Source organism: Ptychodera flava, chromosome 19, assembly GCF_041260155.1.
Source record: "Ptychodera flava strain L36383 chromosome 19, AS_Pfla_20210202, whole genome shotgun sequence".
Taxonomy (NCBI): Eukaryota; Metazoa; Hemichordata; class Enteropneusta; family Ptychoderidae; genus Ptychodera; species Ptychodera flava.
In genome coordinates this window covers 12,110,497-12,130,551 of record NC_091946.1, presented here as the reverse complement: position 1 = coordinate 12,130,551, position 20,055 = coordinate 12,110,497, and the positions used below count along the sequence as shown (strand labels likewise).

Below are 20,055 nucleotides of genomic sequence, written 5' to 3'. Positions count from 1 at the left end.
TCGGGGGAGGGGACTTGAAAAATTTTGATCATGTAGACGGGGACGACTTGAAAATTATTGAGGGTGCTGAGGGGGGATCTCAAAAAATAAGATTTCGATCGAATTATATTGTGATATTAAAATCTAGTGGAAAGAAATAAGCTGACAAACAGAACAAGAAGTTTAAAAAACCAAAAGTTGCTACATTTACTGACCCCAATTATACCCTTGGGATCGAGCTATATGAGGAAGACATTAAAATTTAAATATAGCACTCCCCAAATGTATTTGGCCAAAGAACCATTGTGTATTTGACACAGTCTTCAATTTGCGCCCGAAGGGCACCCTAAAAATAAAAAATGTGTTCCAGAAAGTAACTTTTGACGGATTTTTTTTCTTTCACCTTAGTGAGTCATCTTTTTCTTCCTAAGCCCCCTCTGGCTGAATCTTTTTTCCATTGACATTCGCTGGGAATAGTTTTCTTTGAAAATCTTCCAGACCCTCCAGGATATTAAATGGTCCACCCCTTAGCTTCCCTACTTGAAGAACAAACTTCAGTGAACAACACGGTAACACATACAATCAACCAATCATTCCATACGATTCACCAACCAATAATGAATTTAAGCGACTGATAAAGAAAACTGTTTTTGAAACATGGCGTCAAATAATTGCAGTATTCACACTGTAGTCTCTCTATTCTAATGCGGCTCAAAGCAAGACACGTAGATTACGTGTACGTCTCGCCATGGCTTTATATCAATTTTTTACATTAAAGGGACAAAGTCGGTCATTTTTTCATGAATTTTGTTTGATACGAAATACTACTTACATTGTTTGACATGTTGAAAGATAATGAATGGGTGACCATGCATATATTTTACCCCGGTTTTAGAGAAATTAAATGAAACCATCGCAAAAATGAATTAATGGTCATGACCATTAATTCATTTTCGTGATGGTTTCATGTATCGTGTCTAAAACCGGGGTCAAATATATGCATGGTCACCCATTCATTTTCAGTATATCTTTCGACATGTCAAAAACAATATAAGTAGTATCTCGTATCAAACAAAATTCATGAAAAAATGGCCGACTTTGTCCCTCTAATACACTTACAGTTTACACACTCTCATGCAATAAATGCAAACAACTAAGGTATGAGTTACTTTCCGTTTATTACATATTCAACTCATATGCACTTATATGTATATACAGTAGCCTTCTCCGAGATGATTTTGCGTAGCATTCACTCAAAACGCCTTGATCCATTGGCTGGGATAGCGGTCTGGTGCTTGGCGGGAAAATAATTATCGAATCGCCTTATCTCGACCTTGAAGTTCTGCTTCACTCGGTTGTGACTGGGCAATGTCAAAGTGCTTTCACTTGAAGTTTCTTCTTACGTAGATGGTGACGGACTGACGGGGCGAAATCGTTGTGAAACCAGGGGGAGAATAATTCGCCGCTCATCCAGGCACTTGATTCATTGAAGTAGCGAATTGGTAGATTTACTTCAGATGACGACGGGCAAAAGTGGGTGCGTTCCAGATGCATTTGCACACCCCATAATCGTTACTCGGTCTTTGCTGACTTTAAAAACCGAGGAGGGGGTGGCAGACTTCTTTAAGGCAGCAAGATTTTTTCTTGGCAAAAGTTTCCAGTAGAGTCCGGTCTCGTCCGCATTGTAGAGCTGTTCAATGGTGTAGTTTTTTGCGCTCGATGAGTTGGTGGAACTTCCTGATAAACGCCTCGACTGCGTCTTCGTTTCTTGCCCTGAACGGAGATCTTGCGGATACCTAGCCCTACGTACCGTTCTGTGTGTTCGCCGTTATACGGCCTCCGACCACATGTGGTCGGACGCCGTATAACGCCGGGAGGCCGTAAAACCATAGGGTATTCAGTAGTCTTTAACGATAATAAAGAAATATGAAAATTGTTATTATTATTGGTATTAGTATTGGTATTACTATTATTTTATTATTATTATTATTATTATTATTATTATTTATTATTATTACAAGTTTAGGGGCTATAAGTATTATATAGAAATCTAATAATAGTTCATTGAGGCTGTGTGGGAATTCTGATAAAGAGATATTGTATATTTTAATTTTGTCAATGGGGTGACTTCCCATTGATGCACGTGCAGCGCAATTTTCTTCCATCAAAAGTCACGACTATGAAAAGATTTCCAATATAAATTAACTCTCTCTCTCTCTCTCTCTCTCTCTCTCTCTCTCTCTCTCTCTCTCTCTCTCTCTCTCTCCTATGAAAAAGATTTCCAATATAAATTAACTGTCTGTCTGTCTGTCTGTCTGTCTCTGTCTGTCTGTCTGTTCTCTCTCTCTCTCTCTCTCTCTCTCTCTCTCTCTCTCTCTCTCTCTCTCTCTCTCTCTCTCTCTCTCTCTCTCTCTCTCTCTCTCTGCAGTGAAATTGCTATGCTGCGACCACCGAACGAATATTTTCCATACATTAGGGGTAACATTAAAAGTTCATTATATAAATCTAACCAGTGTAGTCTGGCAGAGACCCTGCGATTCGCGTTCTTCTCTGTTGGAACACGCGCGCGCCCTTCAGAGGCGCGACGCGATTCCCAGAGCATGCGCAATTGAGAGTGCGTGGCGTGACAGTAGAACGTCTCGTGCGATCGTGCTATCGTGTCGTTAGCTTTAAAAATGATGGAATGTCAACAGAAACTGGAATTACTGCAGAGAATACTTTTCAGGATATCACATGTGAGTGTCTAAGGTACCAAGTAGGACGTTTAGGAAATCCTTTCAGAAACTTCATGCCGCCTGTGGCCATTTTGTGGAGTATAAGCTTATAAGCTTACGTAACTGCAGCGTAAACAGTATTTCTACTGACAGTACTGTACATATTGCCGGAACATATGTGATGGAAATGTTTGCGTTTCACGTCGTTCAATTATTCAGATGGAAATGCCGCCCTCTACTCCAAACTTTGAAAAAAACAGGGTGACAGACTTCGGAATGCTAACTCTTGTATAACAATGACGTAATTTAATGGGACGATATTTGTATTCGAGCACGGCTACAGTACAGTTTTTGATTCGAGAACTCTCATCATGTCGGATTCACTGAAACAGTCAGTTGTATGCTCTATGGCGCGTAATCAAGGCCAATATTCTAACTCCCCATTTTCAACTATACAACTCGACATTCAACATTCAAACTCCCCATTTTCAACTATACAACTCGACATTCAACATTCAACTATACAACTCGACATTCAACATTCAAACTCCCCATTTTCAACTATACAACCCCACATTTTCAACTTTCGAACGCCCCATTTTCAACTATACAACTACACATTTTCAACTTTCGAACTCCCCATTTTCAACTATACAACTCCACATTTTCAACTTTCGAACTCCCCATTTTCAACTTTCGAACTCCACACATTCAACTTTCGAACTCCACATTTTCAACTTTCGAACTCCACACATTCAACTTTCGAACTCCACATTTTCAACTATGGAACTCAACATTTTGGATTCGTATTCCCCATTTTCAACTATCGAAGTCATAGGTCCCCCTAGACCACTAGCCAGCCAACACAAGCCAAAATTAGCATACATATAGTCAAATACGACTTTAAAAAATCGTCGGTGTCATTTTACATGAAACTACTTATCACTTTGTTAGGGAGTCCCAAACATATGGTGACCTCGCAGTTAATTTTGGACGACACCGGGTTCGTTAGTGACCACGTCAGTGGTAGTTTGTCTTGGCTGCTACTTGACCTTGACCAGCCCGACAGACGGGGAGATGTGTCACGTAGGTGTGAGAGTCTTGTTAGACTTTTGTCACAGTTAAGTGGCATTTGAATGTGTAGTGAGCGTATTGTCCAGCTGGTGCAAGCCGCTCAAGGTGAAATACATGATGTTGAACATAGTGGTCACAGTGTAATAAAGGGAAAGTGGCTTCACAAATCAGCCATCTCGTCTTGTATGTGCTTTGGTGTGTTTAGTGTTAGCTCTGCATTGCAGGGCTGTGTGTTACCGGCGTTATACGGCCTCCCACTACATGTGGTGGGAGGCCGTATAACGCCGGTAACACAGCCCTGCCTAGCCCTGCGTACGATGCTGTGTGTTCCGCTACAGCTAATCGCCCCGCTCACCAGGCGATTAGCTGTAGCGGAACACACAGCATCGTACGCAGGGCTAAGCCCTGCCATGCAGAGCTAGTTTAGTGTTTGAGTTGTGTTTTGGCTGTAATAGTGTGGAAATTAACAAGCGAGTTGTTAATTTTAAAATAAGCCATGGCGAGCCACGCATGCATGCTCTTGATTAGATGACATGATAGCGACCTAGCTCTGCATGGCAGGGCTGTGTGTTACCGGCGTGGTGGGAGGCCGTGTAACGCCGGTAACACACAGCCTTGCCATGCAGAGGTAGATAGCGACCGAATTAGGCCTAAGTGATGGCGGAGGTCGGCGGTAAATCTTGATAGCATCACAACGATGCTGAAGTTGTTTTCGTATTCGTTTTTGTATTCGTATTCGTATTCGTATTGGAGTCACTGACAGAAAATGTTATTTTTAGTCCAGGTTTCAGGTATGAAACGTGCAATATACGATATTTACTGAGGTTTAAATATTGTGATAATTTGATTCGTAATTTCATCTGCCAATTTGGTTAAATTTACATAAATTTGCATTTGTAGATTTTAAAGAATTTGTTCATCTCATTTTATTTGAAAAAAAATAGTTAAAATCGGTTGGCATCTGGTAAGGCAGCATCTTCGCTTGCCAATGTCTCTTGACCGGGCAGCGGATGCACCCCGAAATCCTCCGAAATCAGGTGGTCAGTGCCAAGTAATGGGACTCGTGAGAGCGGATGCAAAGGAGCTGCCCCGGACTGTACCATTATTTTGCGGGGAGGGCAGATTTTTGTGAGGCGCTGCAAAACGGGTGACTGTTGAAAGCTATGATGAACGGGGGACTTGTCCAGGACAACCATCTAATAAAAAAATGTGAAAATTGTTAAATCCGTTCATCCTTTTGGACTCACTTTAGAATAATCATATCCATTTACAATTTGTATTTTAAGTATTTTACTTGATTTTGATATGGCTCTACGTAGACCTGAAATAAATTATAATAACAATACAATACTTTACAAAACTCTATCGCTCAACAACACACTCAGGGAGTGCGGTAAGGCAAAAATTACAAAATTGCAAGTTACGACAAAGTTGTACGTGCTGCTACAGGGGAGAAAGTAACAGAAATCAATCACAATAGGTAGTTTATCTTTCAGAGTAAAGATGTGAGCAATAATAACATAAAACCGGACCGACCGATAATTCATGTATTATATTCAATCAGGGCTCAAAGTAGCGACCATTTTCAGTCGCATAGGCGACCAAAACTTGTGAGATTGCGACTGAATTTTTTTCAAGACATTTCTCCATACCGTATACGTGATCAAATACAACATGTATTCGCTCAGTGTTCACGGAGCATTCAAGGTTGTCCCGAAAGGCCGCGACCCCAAAATACGCATTGAATAAGCATAGCCGTTGAGCGGAGTTACTCAAAGGTTTGAGCGCGTTCTCTCCACTGCACAGCGCTGCCAATGTGTCTGCTGATGTTATCTTGAATGATCTGTCAAAATATCCCATGAATTTAATGATAAATTTTACTACAATCCAATCAAGTATCAGAAGCAGTTTTAGTGCTGTCACATCATTTCAATTGAACCAATCATAATCCCAGCATAAAATGTCATCAAAATATAGCTGACAAGGGAAAACAAGCAACCAATAACTGCAACATGTTTCATGCGTTCACGTGCGTAATGAATATTTGCGTTAGTGGCATGTGACCGGCTAGACCATTTCCGGAAATCGTCCTTTGGAAAGCAGATCAAAGCATCGATTTCATCAAGCTTGGACTGGATTAGCCTGTTTCATAAAGGTTTTCGTTTTCAGCTAGATCTAAATAGCAAGCAACTTTGTTGAAATATCATGGCAAATCTGCCGGGTAGCGACTGCAATTATGTAGAACAGACCATGGATGTAAAATAGAACAGACGTATCTTAGCGTTCGACCCCGGCGATCGAGAAACACTGGGATTTAATGCGCATATAAGTTTGAGTTTTGTTCTCTTGCCTATAAAATATCTATCGAAAGTTGATAGTTGCTGCATTTCTATTCAGAGTTTTTTGTTGAAAAATAGCTATCTACGGCTAGCGGCTTAATTGGTCCCCCAAAATAGTACTGCTGAAAGTTTTTGGAGTGACCTGCAGAACGGAGTTGTAGAGCGGGGCAAACTGCGTAACACTAAAACTGGATCGCACAGTAACAAATGACGGAAACCGATCGAGCCAGTTGCGACAGCTACTAGACTAGCTGAAGTCTATTTATCATAGAATACAGGTATTTCTCGATATTTCGCGATACGAATTAATTTCCATGCATTCTGGTGTATCTTATCATAACGCAAGTTGATCACATGTTCTGGCAATGACAGTTGCCGCAAACGCAAGGAAAGAAAAGAGATGGGCCGTACTCAAATAAAGACTCTGACAACAGCTCACACATTAGGGACTGGACATAAATTACAGGGGGGGTGGGCCGGTGTTTTTCGAAAAACCGCTGCGTAAAAAATAGTGACCCTTCAAAAGTTCATGCACAAAAATTAGTGACCCTCCCCCTTATCCGTGCATGAAAATAAGTGACCCTCCCCTGTTACTCAATACCCCCCAAAAAAACCCGCAATGTGTTAAAGACCCCCTTCTGACTTGGTATACTTTTTAAGTCGCCCTCCCGAAAGGAAGGCAAAATGTGGCCGATATAACGCGTTGTCCAAAAATATCAAATCATATGTGTGTTATTCATGTAAATGTACTTTGCTTGAAGTGGCAGGTAAAAAGTGCATGCCTGTACAAAAATGTAATTTTTAGATTTTATCGATAATGTTGATTCACTATACATGTAGTCGACTATAAGAAAACTACGAACGTGTATTTTCCAGTATAAAACTAGCTATATCTGTTCATATACAGATGTTTAATAACTGATATAGATATACTTGATTAGCATGGGTTGTTTACAAGTGCACATGTGAACAAGATATTTGATTTTGGAATTTCTGTCAAAATGTTGATTCACTATACATGGGAGTCTATGACAAAACTATACATGGGAGTCTATGACAAAACTGTCAAAAGATTTTCAGAATTAAAAATTTGCACTATTTGTGCATATATGGACCCTGAATAATTGACATAATTGTGCTTGATTAGAAGAGGGTGGTAAAATGTGCATCTGTGTACAATAACTTTGTTTTTGGAATTTCGCATAAAATGTTGATCCACTATACATGGGAGTCTATGACAAAACTGTAAAAAAAATTTCAGAATTAAAAATATGCACTATTTGTGTATATATGACCCTGAATAATGACATAATTTGCTTGATTAGAAGAGGGTGGTAACACATGCATCTGTGTACAATAACTTTGTTTTTGGAATTTCGCTCAGTGAAATGTGGATCCATTATACATTGTAGTCTATGAAGAAACTATGAATAATTTTTTTTAAATACAAAACTTGGCAAATCTGTGTATTTATGTATGCTTGATTATTGATATTTATGTTCTTGATTAGACTAGAGTGGTTACAAGTCCATGTGTGTGCAAGAAATTTGATTTTGGAATTTCACCGAAATGTTGATTCACTATACATGGCAGTCTATGGTGAAACCCTATGAATAATTTTTTTCCAATACAAAAATAGGTAAATCTGTGCATCTATGTACACTCAATTATTGGTACTAATGTTCATGATTAGACTAGAGTGGTTTCAAGTCAATGGTTGTGCAAGAAATTTGATTTTGGCATATCACTTAAATGTCGATTTACTATACATGGCAGTCTATGATGAAACTGTGAATAATTTTTCCAATACAAAAATTAGGTAAATCTATGCATTTATGTACACCTGGTTATTGGTATTAATGTCCATGATTAAACTGGATTGGTTTCAAGTCCATGGTTGTGCAAGAAATGTGATTTTAGATTTCACCGAAATGTAGATTTAATAACATGGCAGTCTATGATGAAGCTATGAATAATTTTTTTCCAATACAAAACTTGGTAAACCTGTGCATTTATGTACACCTAATTATTATTTTTAATATTCGTGATTAGACTAGAGTGGTTCAAGTCAATGGTTGTGCAAGAAATTTGATTTTGGAATTTCACCAAAATGTTGATTCACTATACATTGTAGGCTATGAGGAAACTACAAATAACTCATAGGTTATCTGATCCTAAATTGTTATTCAAAAGTTGTTCGACTTGAAGCTTCCAGTTGTTATTGATGACACTATGCACTATTCTGAACAGTTTGTATTCTGTCAATGTCCTCAAAAAATTTAAAAATGTACATACAGCGACATGAATGTTTGACACCGACCTATACCAATGTATTGTCAATGGGAGAATGATGTCAAATAAGTAATCTCCCAAATTGTTATTGAAAGAGTCATTATAGGGGACAGTTATGCACAATAGTGTTTAAATAAGTAGAAATCATGACAACTTAAATCAATGTGGCTGCTTGGATCATCAATACATTGTTTATTATACCTGAAATTTGCGCCCGAAGGGCGCGCTGAAAATGGTAATGGCAGAAAATGAAAGTGCCAGGAGGTATTTTTTCTTTTTTCAGTATTCCATAACGTGCACATGCAATTTCAGCTTTGATGCATGAAAAAGGTAACCCTCCCCCATAGGTTTGCACAAAATTTTATGACCCTTCAAAAATGCTTGCGCGAAAAATGGCGACCCACCCCCAAAAAACACCGGCCCACCCCCCCTGTAATTGTGTCCAGTCCCTTAATTTAATCTTTATAAGGGAAACAAATGTACCGATCGGGACATAGGCCTATGATACCATTTTATTCATCTCGTTTTCTTTTATGACGCTTTCCCACATCATATGAGACATCTGATATTTTCTTTGCGACAGCAGTCTAAATATAGCATGTCATATATATAATTTTTAAGGTTTTCTTGACACTACAAAAGCCTCTAATGTTTTCAAGGTCCAAGGTTTGCCCCTAAAATTTCGACTTAGGGGCATGCGATAACGTTGAGCCCTGCATTCACTATCGTTATGACGATCACTTTCTCAGAGATATCAGTTTAAAACAAGAAAATTACCTTTCAAGTTTACAACTCGTCAAATTGGGCGGGTCAGCTAAATTTCCATTATCGATACTAATGATGTCAACAGAATGTTGAAGTTGGTTGTTGTGATAGAAGTTAATACGAAAACGAATACGAATACGAATACGAAAATGATGTTTGTTTAAAAAATCTTTCCTCCAAAGACTACTACTGGCCCACAGGCGCTCCTTAGCTTGGTAGTCTGCTAAATAGATCGATTTTCGGCTCGATCTATCGATCCGTGGTCAGTATGCCCGCCACTGTAACCTAGTGAGTATTTTGGTTACAATGGCGTGCATATCGACTACGGGATCGATAGATCGAGCCGAAAATCGATCTATTTAACAGACTACCCAGCTAAGGAGTGCCTGTGTACTGGCCGTTTGTTTTTAAAATCTCTCCTCTAATGATAGCAACGATATCTTTCAATCTAGGGCCTAAAAAGGTTGGGCCTTTTTCAACGTACATTCTCAAATATTGAAGTATTGATATATTGTCATATAAAAAGCACTTTAACTCTGTAAAGACAGAACTTTTATATAATACGTACGAAATTTGGACTAAAAATAAAATTTTTTGTCAGTGACTCCAATACGAATACGAAAACGAATACGAAAATAACTTCAGCATCGTGCATCACAAGTGTTTCCGGTCCATATTTTTGGACCCTCTAGAACATCACATAGGAATAACTCTAAAACTCCGAAACGTCATGTGACGTATCTATGACGCGTTCTGACGTAGTATAGCCCAGAAGGAAAAACGTGGGTAACTACAATGAAGCAAGTTAGGGATGCCTAGGGAGAATACGAATCCTAAATGTTGAGTTCGAGAGTTGAAAATGTGGAGTTCGAAAGTTGAAAATGGGGAATAGCAATCCCAAATGTTGAGTTCGATAGTTGAATGTTGAGTTGTAAGCTTTAGTTGAAAATGGGGAGTTTGAATGTTGAATGTCGAGTTGTATAGTTGAAAATGGGGAGTTTGAATGTTGAACGTCGAGTTGTATAGTTGAAAATGGGGAGTTTGAATGTTGAATGTCGAGTTGTATAGTTGAAAATGGGGAGTTAGAATATTGGCCTTGATTACGCGCCATAATGCTCAACAATCCAGAGGGTGAGTCGAACTTTTTCCTATGTCCATGTAGAACTTGTGCAAAAATAAGCGAATCCACAGGCCTTGAAATTTGGCGAATCAATAAATGCGTTTTTCACCAAGCTGAAAGGTGGAAAGATTAATTTTTTTTGTAGCACGTCAGTAGTTTGATATGACTAACGCCCTTCACAATAATACTGGCTATTCGTGCTACAGGTCAAAATATTATTCCTCAGGTTGATATACATATGTAGAGATTTTTATAGAAACTATTCCATAGCTATTTACATTTCTTTATCACTTTTTGCGGTTTTGCGGTTTCCTGTTTTTTGTTAGCCGATTAGCCGGCACACGCCAAAACGACTAGTCTTTGCTGTTTTCTATAATTTTGAGTTGGCACGCGCCAAAACGATTAGTCTATTGCGCTCGTATTTCTGGGCACGTTTAGTCTGACTGTTTACCTCCGGTTGGTTAGCAACCGCAGTTTAATTGACAGCCGATTCTTTATATTTAGGGTAAATTGTTGCAATAAGTGTTTCCTACGACGTTCGCACAAGTGAGAGCCCTATACTATGTCAAGTAGGGAAGTATTAAACGTGATATCTTGTAAGGGACGGACCATTAGATCTTGGGAGGGGGGTGGTCAAAAACAGAAAAAAAAAATTTCAGAGCAGAAAGTTAGGAAAAAAAAAATCTTCAAACTAGTTTGCAAAATAAAAAAAAAATAAATAAGAAGACAAAGGCGTAAAAAAAAAATCTGCAAAAGTCTTTAAAATTTTGAATTTTTTTTAGATTTTACCGACAGAAAGCAACTTTCTGTATTTTTTAGTACATCCTCCTGGCACATTTTTAATTTTAATTTATACATTTAGAGTGACTGTATCCCTTATACTGGAAGTTGTGATTATCTTATCTTTTCAGGACTTTTGTATTCTGATCACTTGAAAATTACGAAATTATAGAACCTGTTTTCTACTTGTTTCCTGCGTACAAACCAAGCAGGTACACTAGGTAAAACATTGAAACTATGCTATGGTTGTCAAGACAGAAAGTTGTATTTGCCTTTTAAGATCAAGGTAAACAGATGCAGGCCACATCAGTTTCATTTTTTTCACAGCATTTTATTGCAATGATGAATGCAAGAATGGGTGAACAAGTAGAAACACGTCATATTGATAAAACAACATATCAAGTCATTATGTATTATTTTGCTTTTAAAAAGGCATTTTCAATCTTTTTTCTCAAAAAACAGCCTCAAAAAACAACAGCAACACATGTTTTAACATTCAACAATACACTACGTAGAATGCCATAAATCCAACAAATCCCAACACAAAAACACACAAAAGGGGTTGAACTTTGAAAGTTTCTCGATAGCAAATACTGAATAAATCTGCATGAATAATCGTTTTTGTGTAGCAAATTTCAAAGAAATTGGACAAGCCCTTTCAGAGAATACAGATTTTTTGACCATGAATGGCATAAATTGCCCTAAAAAGACAAATATTGAAATTTCAACACATCTGTACACATCCAATCAATTTGGACATGCTGCTACAGAGAAATAGATGTTTTGATCAAAAAAGGGCAACAATTGCTCTAAAAACACAAATATGCAAATTTAACTATATTATTTAGCTTATTTTAGCTTTTCAGCTTGTCAAAATCAATTGTAAATCATGAGATATGCATGATGTTTGGTGTGAATGTAGCCATTTCACCACGTGCACGCAGTAGAAAGGGAAGCCAGGAAACCAAAATAGTCAATTTTCAAAACTATAGGAAGCTACTGAGGAGCAAGAAGACCATGTTTCAGAGGAAGATGTGTAATCCGAAAAAAATGCTCCCAAAGTGCCACCAAATAACACCATTTTTATCTCTATTTTTCAAAAGCTCCAACAGCAGGAGGGGGGACACCCCCCTCCTGACCCCCCCCCCCCGCAAAAATACTCCCCAAGTGCCACCAAATAACACCATTTTAATCTCTATTTTTCAAAAGCTCCAACGGCAGGAGGGGGACACCCCCTCCTGACCTCCCCCCGCACAAATACACCCAAAGTGCCACCAAATAACACCATTTTAATCTCTATTTTCAAAAGCTCCAACAGCCCCCTCCTGACCTCCCCCCCCCTGCAAAAATACTCCCCAAGTGCCACCAAATAACACCATTTTAATCTCTATTTTTCAAAAGCTCCAACGGCAGGAGGGGGGACACCCCCTCCTGAACACCCCCCCCCCCGTGACCGCTTGCGTGGCCGCTTGTGGTGCTTGGCACCACATCTTTGCCCTCTTTATCTTCAGACAGCGACGAACTAAAAAAAATTATAAATCTGAAAATTTACTCTGAAAAAAAAAATTTGCACAGCTAATCTCAATTGGAAAAAAAAAATTTCAGAAATTTACAATAGTAAAAAAAAAATTTTCACAATTTCATTGTGACCACCCCCCCCTCCCAAGGTCTAATGGTCCATCCCTAATATTCCCCCTTGTCTTGGCCTGCTGGGTTTTTAAAAAGTGTTTAAAGGTATACAGGCACCATGTTCAAATTAAGCCGTTGCTACCATGGAAAGGGATCTAGCTAGTCATAGAGTTTATGGGGTCACGCCAGGTCACACTAAAATAATGCACCACTACATGGTCATAATTTGTCTTCATTATTCTTCCTGGAATGAGACAAACAAATCATTAATTGTCAATCCATAAAATAAATAAGTACCAGTGAATCTTGGGTGCTAAGGGGAATTGGGTTCACAAAATTAATTTGAGATACTAGTAGAATTAATTTTATCACATAAAATTAATTTGAAGCCTGGAGGCATAAACTTAATTTGATGAATGCGAAGTTAGTATTTTACTACATAACACTTATTTGAGATGACTGCATGAAACAAAATTAAAAATGCTTGAAAAATTATTTCTGGTCTATATAAAATTAACTCTAACACACTAAAATTAACGGAAAGCATAATTTTGACCAGAATGGCCCCAACATACATTATCTTTATTATTACACACCTGCGTCTGCAATCTTTGGAGTTTTCTTCGTACAGTAAATTTCGGTATCAGAGGACGCAGAGTCCAATAACTTTGCCGCGGAGTACAATAACTTTTGGTGTTATTGGACGCTATTTGACCTTTGACCTCAAAACACCATTACGTCAATGCGGGGAAATACTTCTAAACATTGGGTACTTCACAACGTTAGTAGTGGTGAATCAAAAGCCTGTGAATTCGGGTGAAATTATGCTGCCGGCCTACAATTTCTCACACGTACACTGCACTGCGCGGGTTTGAAATTTCGTTCTGTGCGCTTAGCGGACGCGCTTAACGCGTTCTCAGTTTGCTCGCGATCGCTCAGTGCAGTGCGGGACGGTCATCCCCCAAAAAGCTTTAATTTTGATTTTTTCGAGGTAAAATTGGATTAAAAAAGGTGTATAAAAATGAGGTTATTCCCAAAATACCGGGATTTATGTCCGAGTACATTTTTAATAGAAATAAGGGAAAAAGGAACATTTTCAATGCCAAAATAGTTACCATGGCAACTTGAAACATTAAAATAAGTCTGGTTTTTGTGTTCTCTGACCCGAACTCCCTCACTAGATAATTTTCATATCAATCAAAGTAACTTTTCATGGGATATTAGAAAAAATGATATTTTCAACCCCTAAAATGGTTACCATGGAAACATGGGGCAGTGATATCGATATCATATTTGGTCTTTTCGACCAAAAATACCCTACTTGTGAAATTTTCACGGAAATTGAACCTATTATTATTCGCGTTATTATTTCTATATAATACTTATATTAATTATTATTATAAAGAAATATGGAAAATATGAAAATTGTTGTTATTATTTTTATCGACGGATAATCGACGTTTAGGTAATCAACGTTTTACTTTGTGTTTTTATTATTATCTATTGTTTTGAAATAAACACTTTGAAATTGAACATATTTTGACATGTAATTACATTATATGGAATTATCTGAGTAACTTTCATGAAAAAGGAATAAGAAAGTTCTTTTTATGAAGACATTTAGCATAGCATTCTCAAATTCATAATTTTTGAGGTATGGATATCCATAATGTTTATTTTCCATAGGTATTTATCCTAACTTCTGATGGACAGGAAATTTAAATGTGATTAGCACTATTTCCTTTTATATTCTCGACAAGCATGCGAACATGCTTTTATTTTAAAATGAAAAGCACACTTTCTTGCAAAATTCTCTAAACTAATTAAATTGACAACTTCACTGTGATCAGTGTCCTACATTTCTGACAAATTATTTTCATTTTATACCACCATGGAGACAAAACAAAACGCTCGTGACAATTCCTCCTTTTCAGAGCTTTTTGGTAATTAATTTCGCCATGATTTCGGCAAAAGATATTGGTATACTAAAATTCTGCCCATCTCAATCCTGCAATATCGTAGCTCAAATCCAAATTCGATAATAAGAGCAGCCTCTACTGATAAATCCATAGGGTAATAAATTGGACGAACCGATCGAGTCCACTACACGCGATCCATCGGGATCAGTCGGCAACCAAAGGTATAAATGAATCTAAATTTTGTGGAATTAAAACTTGCTTACCTCTCATATTTCGCCGGTTAAATTGTTAATTGATAGTCTTTGAATAATTGAAAGTAACCACAGCCTACCAATTATATAGGCCTGTGCTGTGGACATGCAGCAGAGACAGAGAGCTCTGAAGAGTACGTCGCATTTTCCGTGCAAGTACTTTTAGCAATATTTTCATCTATTTCAATCGTTATCCTTTATTATCCTGGTAATTTTTTTCTCATGATCTAAGGTCAAACAAAATTCTGAGCTCCGGAATCCGAGGTTCTTAATTAAAAAAAATAATTTTCAGAGGGCTCTGAGACAGCTCTGAAGAGTCAACACTTCCTATTACTCGTTAAGTGTTTATTGTAGATGTTGTGCAGCTTCCGTGATTGTAGTTGCCGTAAGTTTGCCACACTTTCACTGTTACCATGGCGACCTTTGAACTCTGAACATTGACCTCTCCACCCCAGCCATCAATCACATTTACTATCGCCCCCGAGCTCGAAGAAGGCGACCACAGTCTGATGGTCGAGTTTGAATACCCGAAAGCAACACCCCCGTAGTTGGTACCAGGGTGAGCCTGCTGGACACCCATTCCATAGAAGATGAAGCCTTGATTTGGTCCGTCTAATGCCTGGACTTCAACTTGAACGAGATCTGGCTGAATGACGGAAGGTAGTCTGATTTCTCGGAATGGGTTTATACCAGACCCTTGTCCCATTTGCATGAACCAGTCTGTTTGGAAGTCAGGTTCTGGTATGTGTCTCTTCCATATGCTAATCTTGACTGAAGCGACGTGTTTTTGGAGAGAAAAGGTTTCGCCACCCCAACCATCCTTAACATTAATAATTGAACCTCCATAATTTGCATCTTCATACGAGCTATCATGCTTAGATGGTGCCCAAAGTCTGACAGACCACGAATCTGTTGCGTAGACCAAACCGCCATAGTCTGCCCATTCACGATCATCGTCACACTGTGCAGCTCCAAAACCTTCATGCACGAAGTCTTCAAAATCTGGACCTGCGTCAACGGCTTTGTACTGAACGACTACCAGGGATGGTCTCTCGCCTAGATTGTGTTCTACTTCTTTGAAAGAGTTCATTCCATCTTCCGATTTAAACTCGAACCAGCCTGTCACGATGTCCGGACAAGGGAACGTCAGGGGGAGCCACGCTTGGACTTTTACTTCTGCAGAGTGCGTACATTGGTCATACTTGCCACCCCACAGTGGTCCTCCAGTGGATATGATGCAACCAATTTCTTCATTGTTGCGTACGTCAGGAGCCCAGATCCTGACTTCAGTTTCATTGTAGCTGAAAATCACACCACCATATCTCGTAGCCGCATAGTCATCATCAGCCGAGGTTGCGCCAACACCTTCAAACATGTAACCATCGTTTGGACCACCTAGGGCTCTCACAAGTACCTTTACTCGCACAGGTAGTTCTCCTAAATTGTGATGAACTGTCATAAACGAGCTTGCCCCAGCTTGAGAATGCAGGTTCAACCAACTGCTCTGAAAATCCGGATGTGGAATTCCTGGAGTCGGTTCTTTGCAGATGCCTTGGTTTCCCTTAGCACCGGTAGGGCCAGTATCGCCCTTCTCTCCCTTTCTTCCCTGAATCCCAACATCTCCATTGTCACCTTTGGCGCCTTTTAGACCTTGGGGACCAGCTTTACCGACCCTTCCGATCTCACCTCCATCTCCTTTCTCTCCTTTCTGTGTCCGATCCGAGAGCTGTCCTTGCAGGCAAATAGGCAATGCATAGTTTGTTGGAGGAGGAGTTTGGTTTTGTCCTGTTGCTGCCAGGAGGGATTGTATCGCCTGATGTGTCATTTGGCAGGTCTGTGCTATCTCCCTCAAGGTCGTATCATCTCCTTCTTGGTCGGCTTGACCCGAATGCAAACTTACCAGTGCTAAAGTAACCAAAGCCATCATGACAGACATCTCAAATCTGTGCTTCCTTGGAGCCCTGTCATAAATGAGAATTCAAATTTTGCATAAGGGCATTTTGCATATCCTTATTACAGACAGGTGCGGAAAATAGCATTCTTAGATCAAGTGTTGATCCAAATTAAATACCTTTTCAGATTTTAAGAGTATTTCAACATTTCTATATCGACTGTCTTAAAGTTTGGTTTGCTGTCAGACAGAAAGCGATTGGCGTAAGTAATAGACATCTTATGTTCAATTCTATGTACAAAACTTTTGTATCTGTAGAAATGAGTGATTCAAATATCTTTGCTTCTGACTCGTTTTGTAACGTAACACCATCAACATTTCAAAACTTTCAACAAGAATGGTTGACAGAATATTATTTAAAGACTTTGTGATGAAGCTAAATTCTATCAAGAAAGTTCTAGTAGAGACTGTAATTTTCAATTGAAGGGAAACGAAGTGTTTTTACTCCCAAAAAAAGGTTACATGAGAACTGAGCTTCACAGTTTTCACTGGAAATTTACTATTCATAGATTACCAAATTGTGATAAGCTATTTCACTGGAAGAATATTGATTCGCCTTATTATAGAAACGTTGCAAAGTGTAAGACACTTACAAGCATAGATTTTGGGAATGTATTGTCGTAAAAAATATATGGAGTTTCACGGAGAAAATAGTAAGTAAGATGTTACACATGCAAGTTGAGTTAAATTTTGCAGAATGTTCTGGAATTAAAATCACGTTTTCTTCTCTCAGGATTAATGAGACTTAATGAGACTTAAATTGCCAATACGCGTGTTTGTTCGTTGTTTGTCGGTTCCAACTATTTATCGATTATCGCCAGAAAAAATAGACGTGAGACAGGTGCTGAAAATAGCATTCTTGGAAACACGATTGGAACTAGTTTGGGATAGTTGGATGGTGAAGTGATGTCGATATAATCTCCAAATGTAACCCCCTCTGCTTTTCTTTTTAAGTTACACACTTGTTTTACGAGTATTTTGTACTATGGCAACATTCAGCTATGGGGCACCTAATACTTTTGAGAAATTTGATAAATATAAAGATCCAATTATCCCAAATTAGTTCCAATCGTGTTCAGATCAGGTGTTGATCCAGATTTCAATTGAAGGAAAAGGAAGTGTTTTACTCCCGAAACAGGTTACACAAGAAACTAAGCATCACAGTTTTTACTGGAAATCTGCTATTCGTAGATTAGCAAATTGTGTTAAGCTATTTCACTGGAAGAATATTGATTCGCCTTATTATAGAAACGTTGCAAAGTGTAAGACACTTACAAGCATAGATTTTGGGAATGTACTGTCGCAAGAAATATATGAAGTTTCACGGAGAAGAAGTGATAAGTAAGATGTTACAAATGCAAATTGAGTGAAATTTTGCAGATGTGATCAGAGGATATTATTTCAAATCCAAGAAATTGGAAAGAGTTGTAAATCGTGTTATTATAATAGCGAAATGATCTATACATAATGTTTTTTAATATTGAAGAGTCATGAGAAACGAGTTGTATCAAAGAGCTCAAGCTCAGAAAATTGCTTAAAGTCATGTGATTTTTTTGGTCCCATCGTTGTTGTTTTCAGACATGGTATACCTTTTGTGAGAAGAAAAAAATTGGTGGTGACAAAATATCTCAATTGACACCACCCCTTTCCATTTTCGCCAAGGCTACTATACCGTCACTTTCGATAAATCATATAACGATACTTACAGTGTCACCAAGAAATATTTTAACGGTGAAATGTCTTTTCTTCACGGTGGATGTGTGGATCGCTGAGTGCTTGCAAGTGACTCTTCAAGGGTGAGAATGAACTCAGTTAACGCTCGTCGACCTATTTGAACAAGTCGACCTGCCAATTCACACGACAGTTGTAATATTTATGGCCGGATATCCAAAGTGCTGCTTATCTCGGTTCCCCCATTACTTTTGCTGGGGATATATGATTGCAAATATCTTTGCACTTAGCTGAGTGTGTCTTTACACGTGATCAATGGTTGTGTGGAGGAATCACCGGTAATAAGAGCATCTAGATGTTTGCTGGAGAGATCGGAAATATCAGTCTATTTCAATTTTTTTTTAGAAACCCTGGAAATTGTTTACCCCAAAGTCAGTTTTTGTCACTGACGTTTCTCGCCCGGCATCAACAGAATCCACACCGACTTCCACATAATCGTCCCGCGTAGCTTCCTGTTTGTTTCAAGCAAGGTGCGGGACATCCGCATCAAATGTTACAGTTCAGTACACGTGATCACTGTATAGTTCCTTTTTTTCGGTCTTTACAGTTCCAATGGCTAGAATTTTGATATATTCCACGTTGCTTTTGGTCTGCTTCCAAAACCAGTTTCCGTTATCTAGTTCTGAAATCACGACAAATTGCTAGAGATCAACTTCGACGCAGCCTTCAAGCACTTGTGGAATGTCGAATGTTATTTTTGTCAATTATTTTTGTCCAGATTAGATTTCATTCTTCCACGATAATGTCCCATATTGTACACAAAACATTTAGAAAACACTTGCAAGACTAATATAATCATGATTTGAGAGAAGAGTGAAAAAGTACACTATTATTGCTACTGTCCCTTGAAATCGCACAACTAATGAATTGGCAAAAGTATTTCGAGGGATTATCGAGGGATGATGGGAAGACACAAATTCTAAATTCTCGAGTGGGAAATAAATTTTTAGTGAAAGCGTCGATCTGCATCTGAGGTACTCTCGGGTCAAAGTTCAGGTTTTTACTCCTATCATGCGCAATCCATTTTTAGCAAGCGAAAAAGACTGGCCATGGATGTGGATATTTTGTCGTCAAATGTACGTCGAAGTTTGCAGTAACCGGTTTATTTGCTGTATTAGATTAAAGATTTTCTACTCAGATACAAATTTATTGATACCTTATTCATATCACAAAAGTTTCTTAAATTTGATCTTACTTTGCATCGTAAGAGAATGTGTTTGATATCAGCTTAAATGGAAAACATATTTACATCCGGGTGTATTATCCACCCTTTTCCGAGAAAAGTTATTGCGGCAGTTGACCAATTCTGTTTCCCCTCCCTTTAACCCCTCTCAGAAATCAAACGGTTTACTCTTAAACGAAGTCTCATTGATATTCACGTAACAGCAGAGGAGTCCAAATTAGTTGTCCTCATCAACTTGCTTTCATACAACATGTCATTGATTTTTGATGAACCACCTCGGCCACGGAACTGTAAACGAATGCAATCAGAATGGATCACAGAACCCGAT

General features: G+C 38.5%; 1 protein-coding gene across 1 annotated transcript; it reads right to left on the bottom strand.

Annotated features, from left to right (window-relative positions):
* Positions 1–13,245: 13,245 nt before the first annotated feature.
* On the bottom strand, positions 13,246–18,938 carry LOC139118583 (uncharacterized). The gene is made up of 2 exons (XM_070681974.1): positions 18,520–18,938; positions 13,246–16,823 (listed from the first exon to the last, which is right to left on the bottom strand). The coding sequence occupies exon 2, from the start codon at positions 16,796–16,798 to the stop codon at positions 15,200–15,202; it is 1,599 nt and encodes a 532-aa protein (XP_070538075.1). The 5' UTR covers positions 16,799–16,823; positions 18,520–18,938; the 3' UTR covers positions 13,246–15,199.
* Between the last annotated feature and the right edge of the window lie 1,117 nt (positions 18,939–20,055).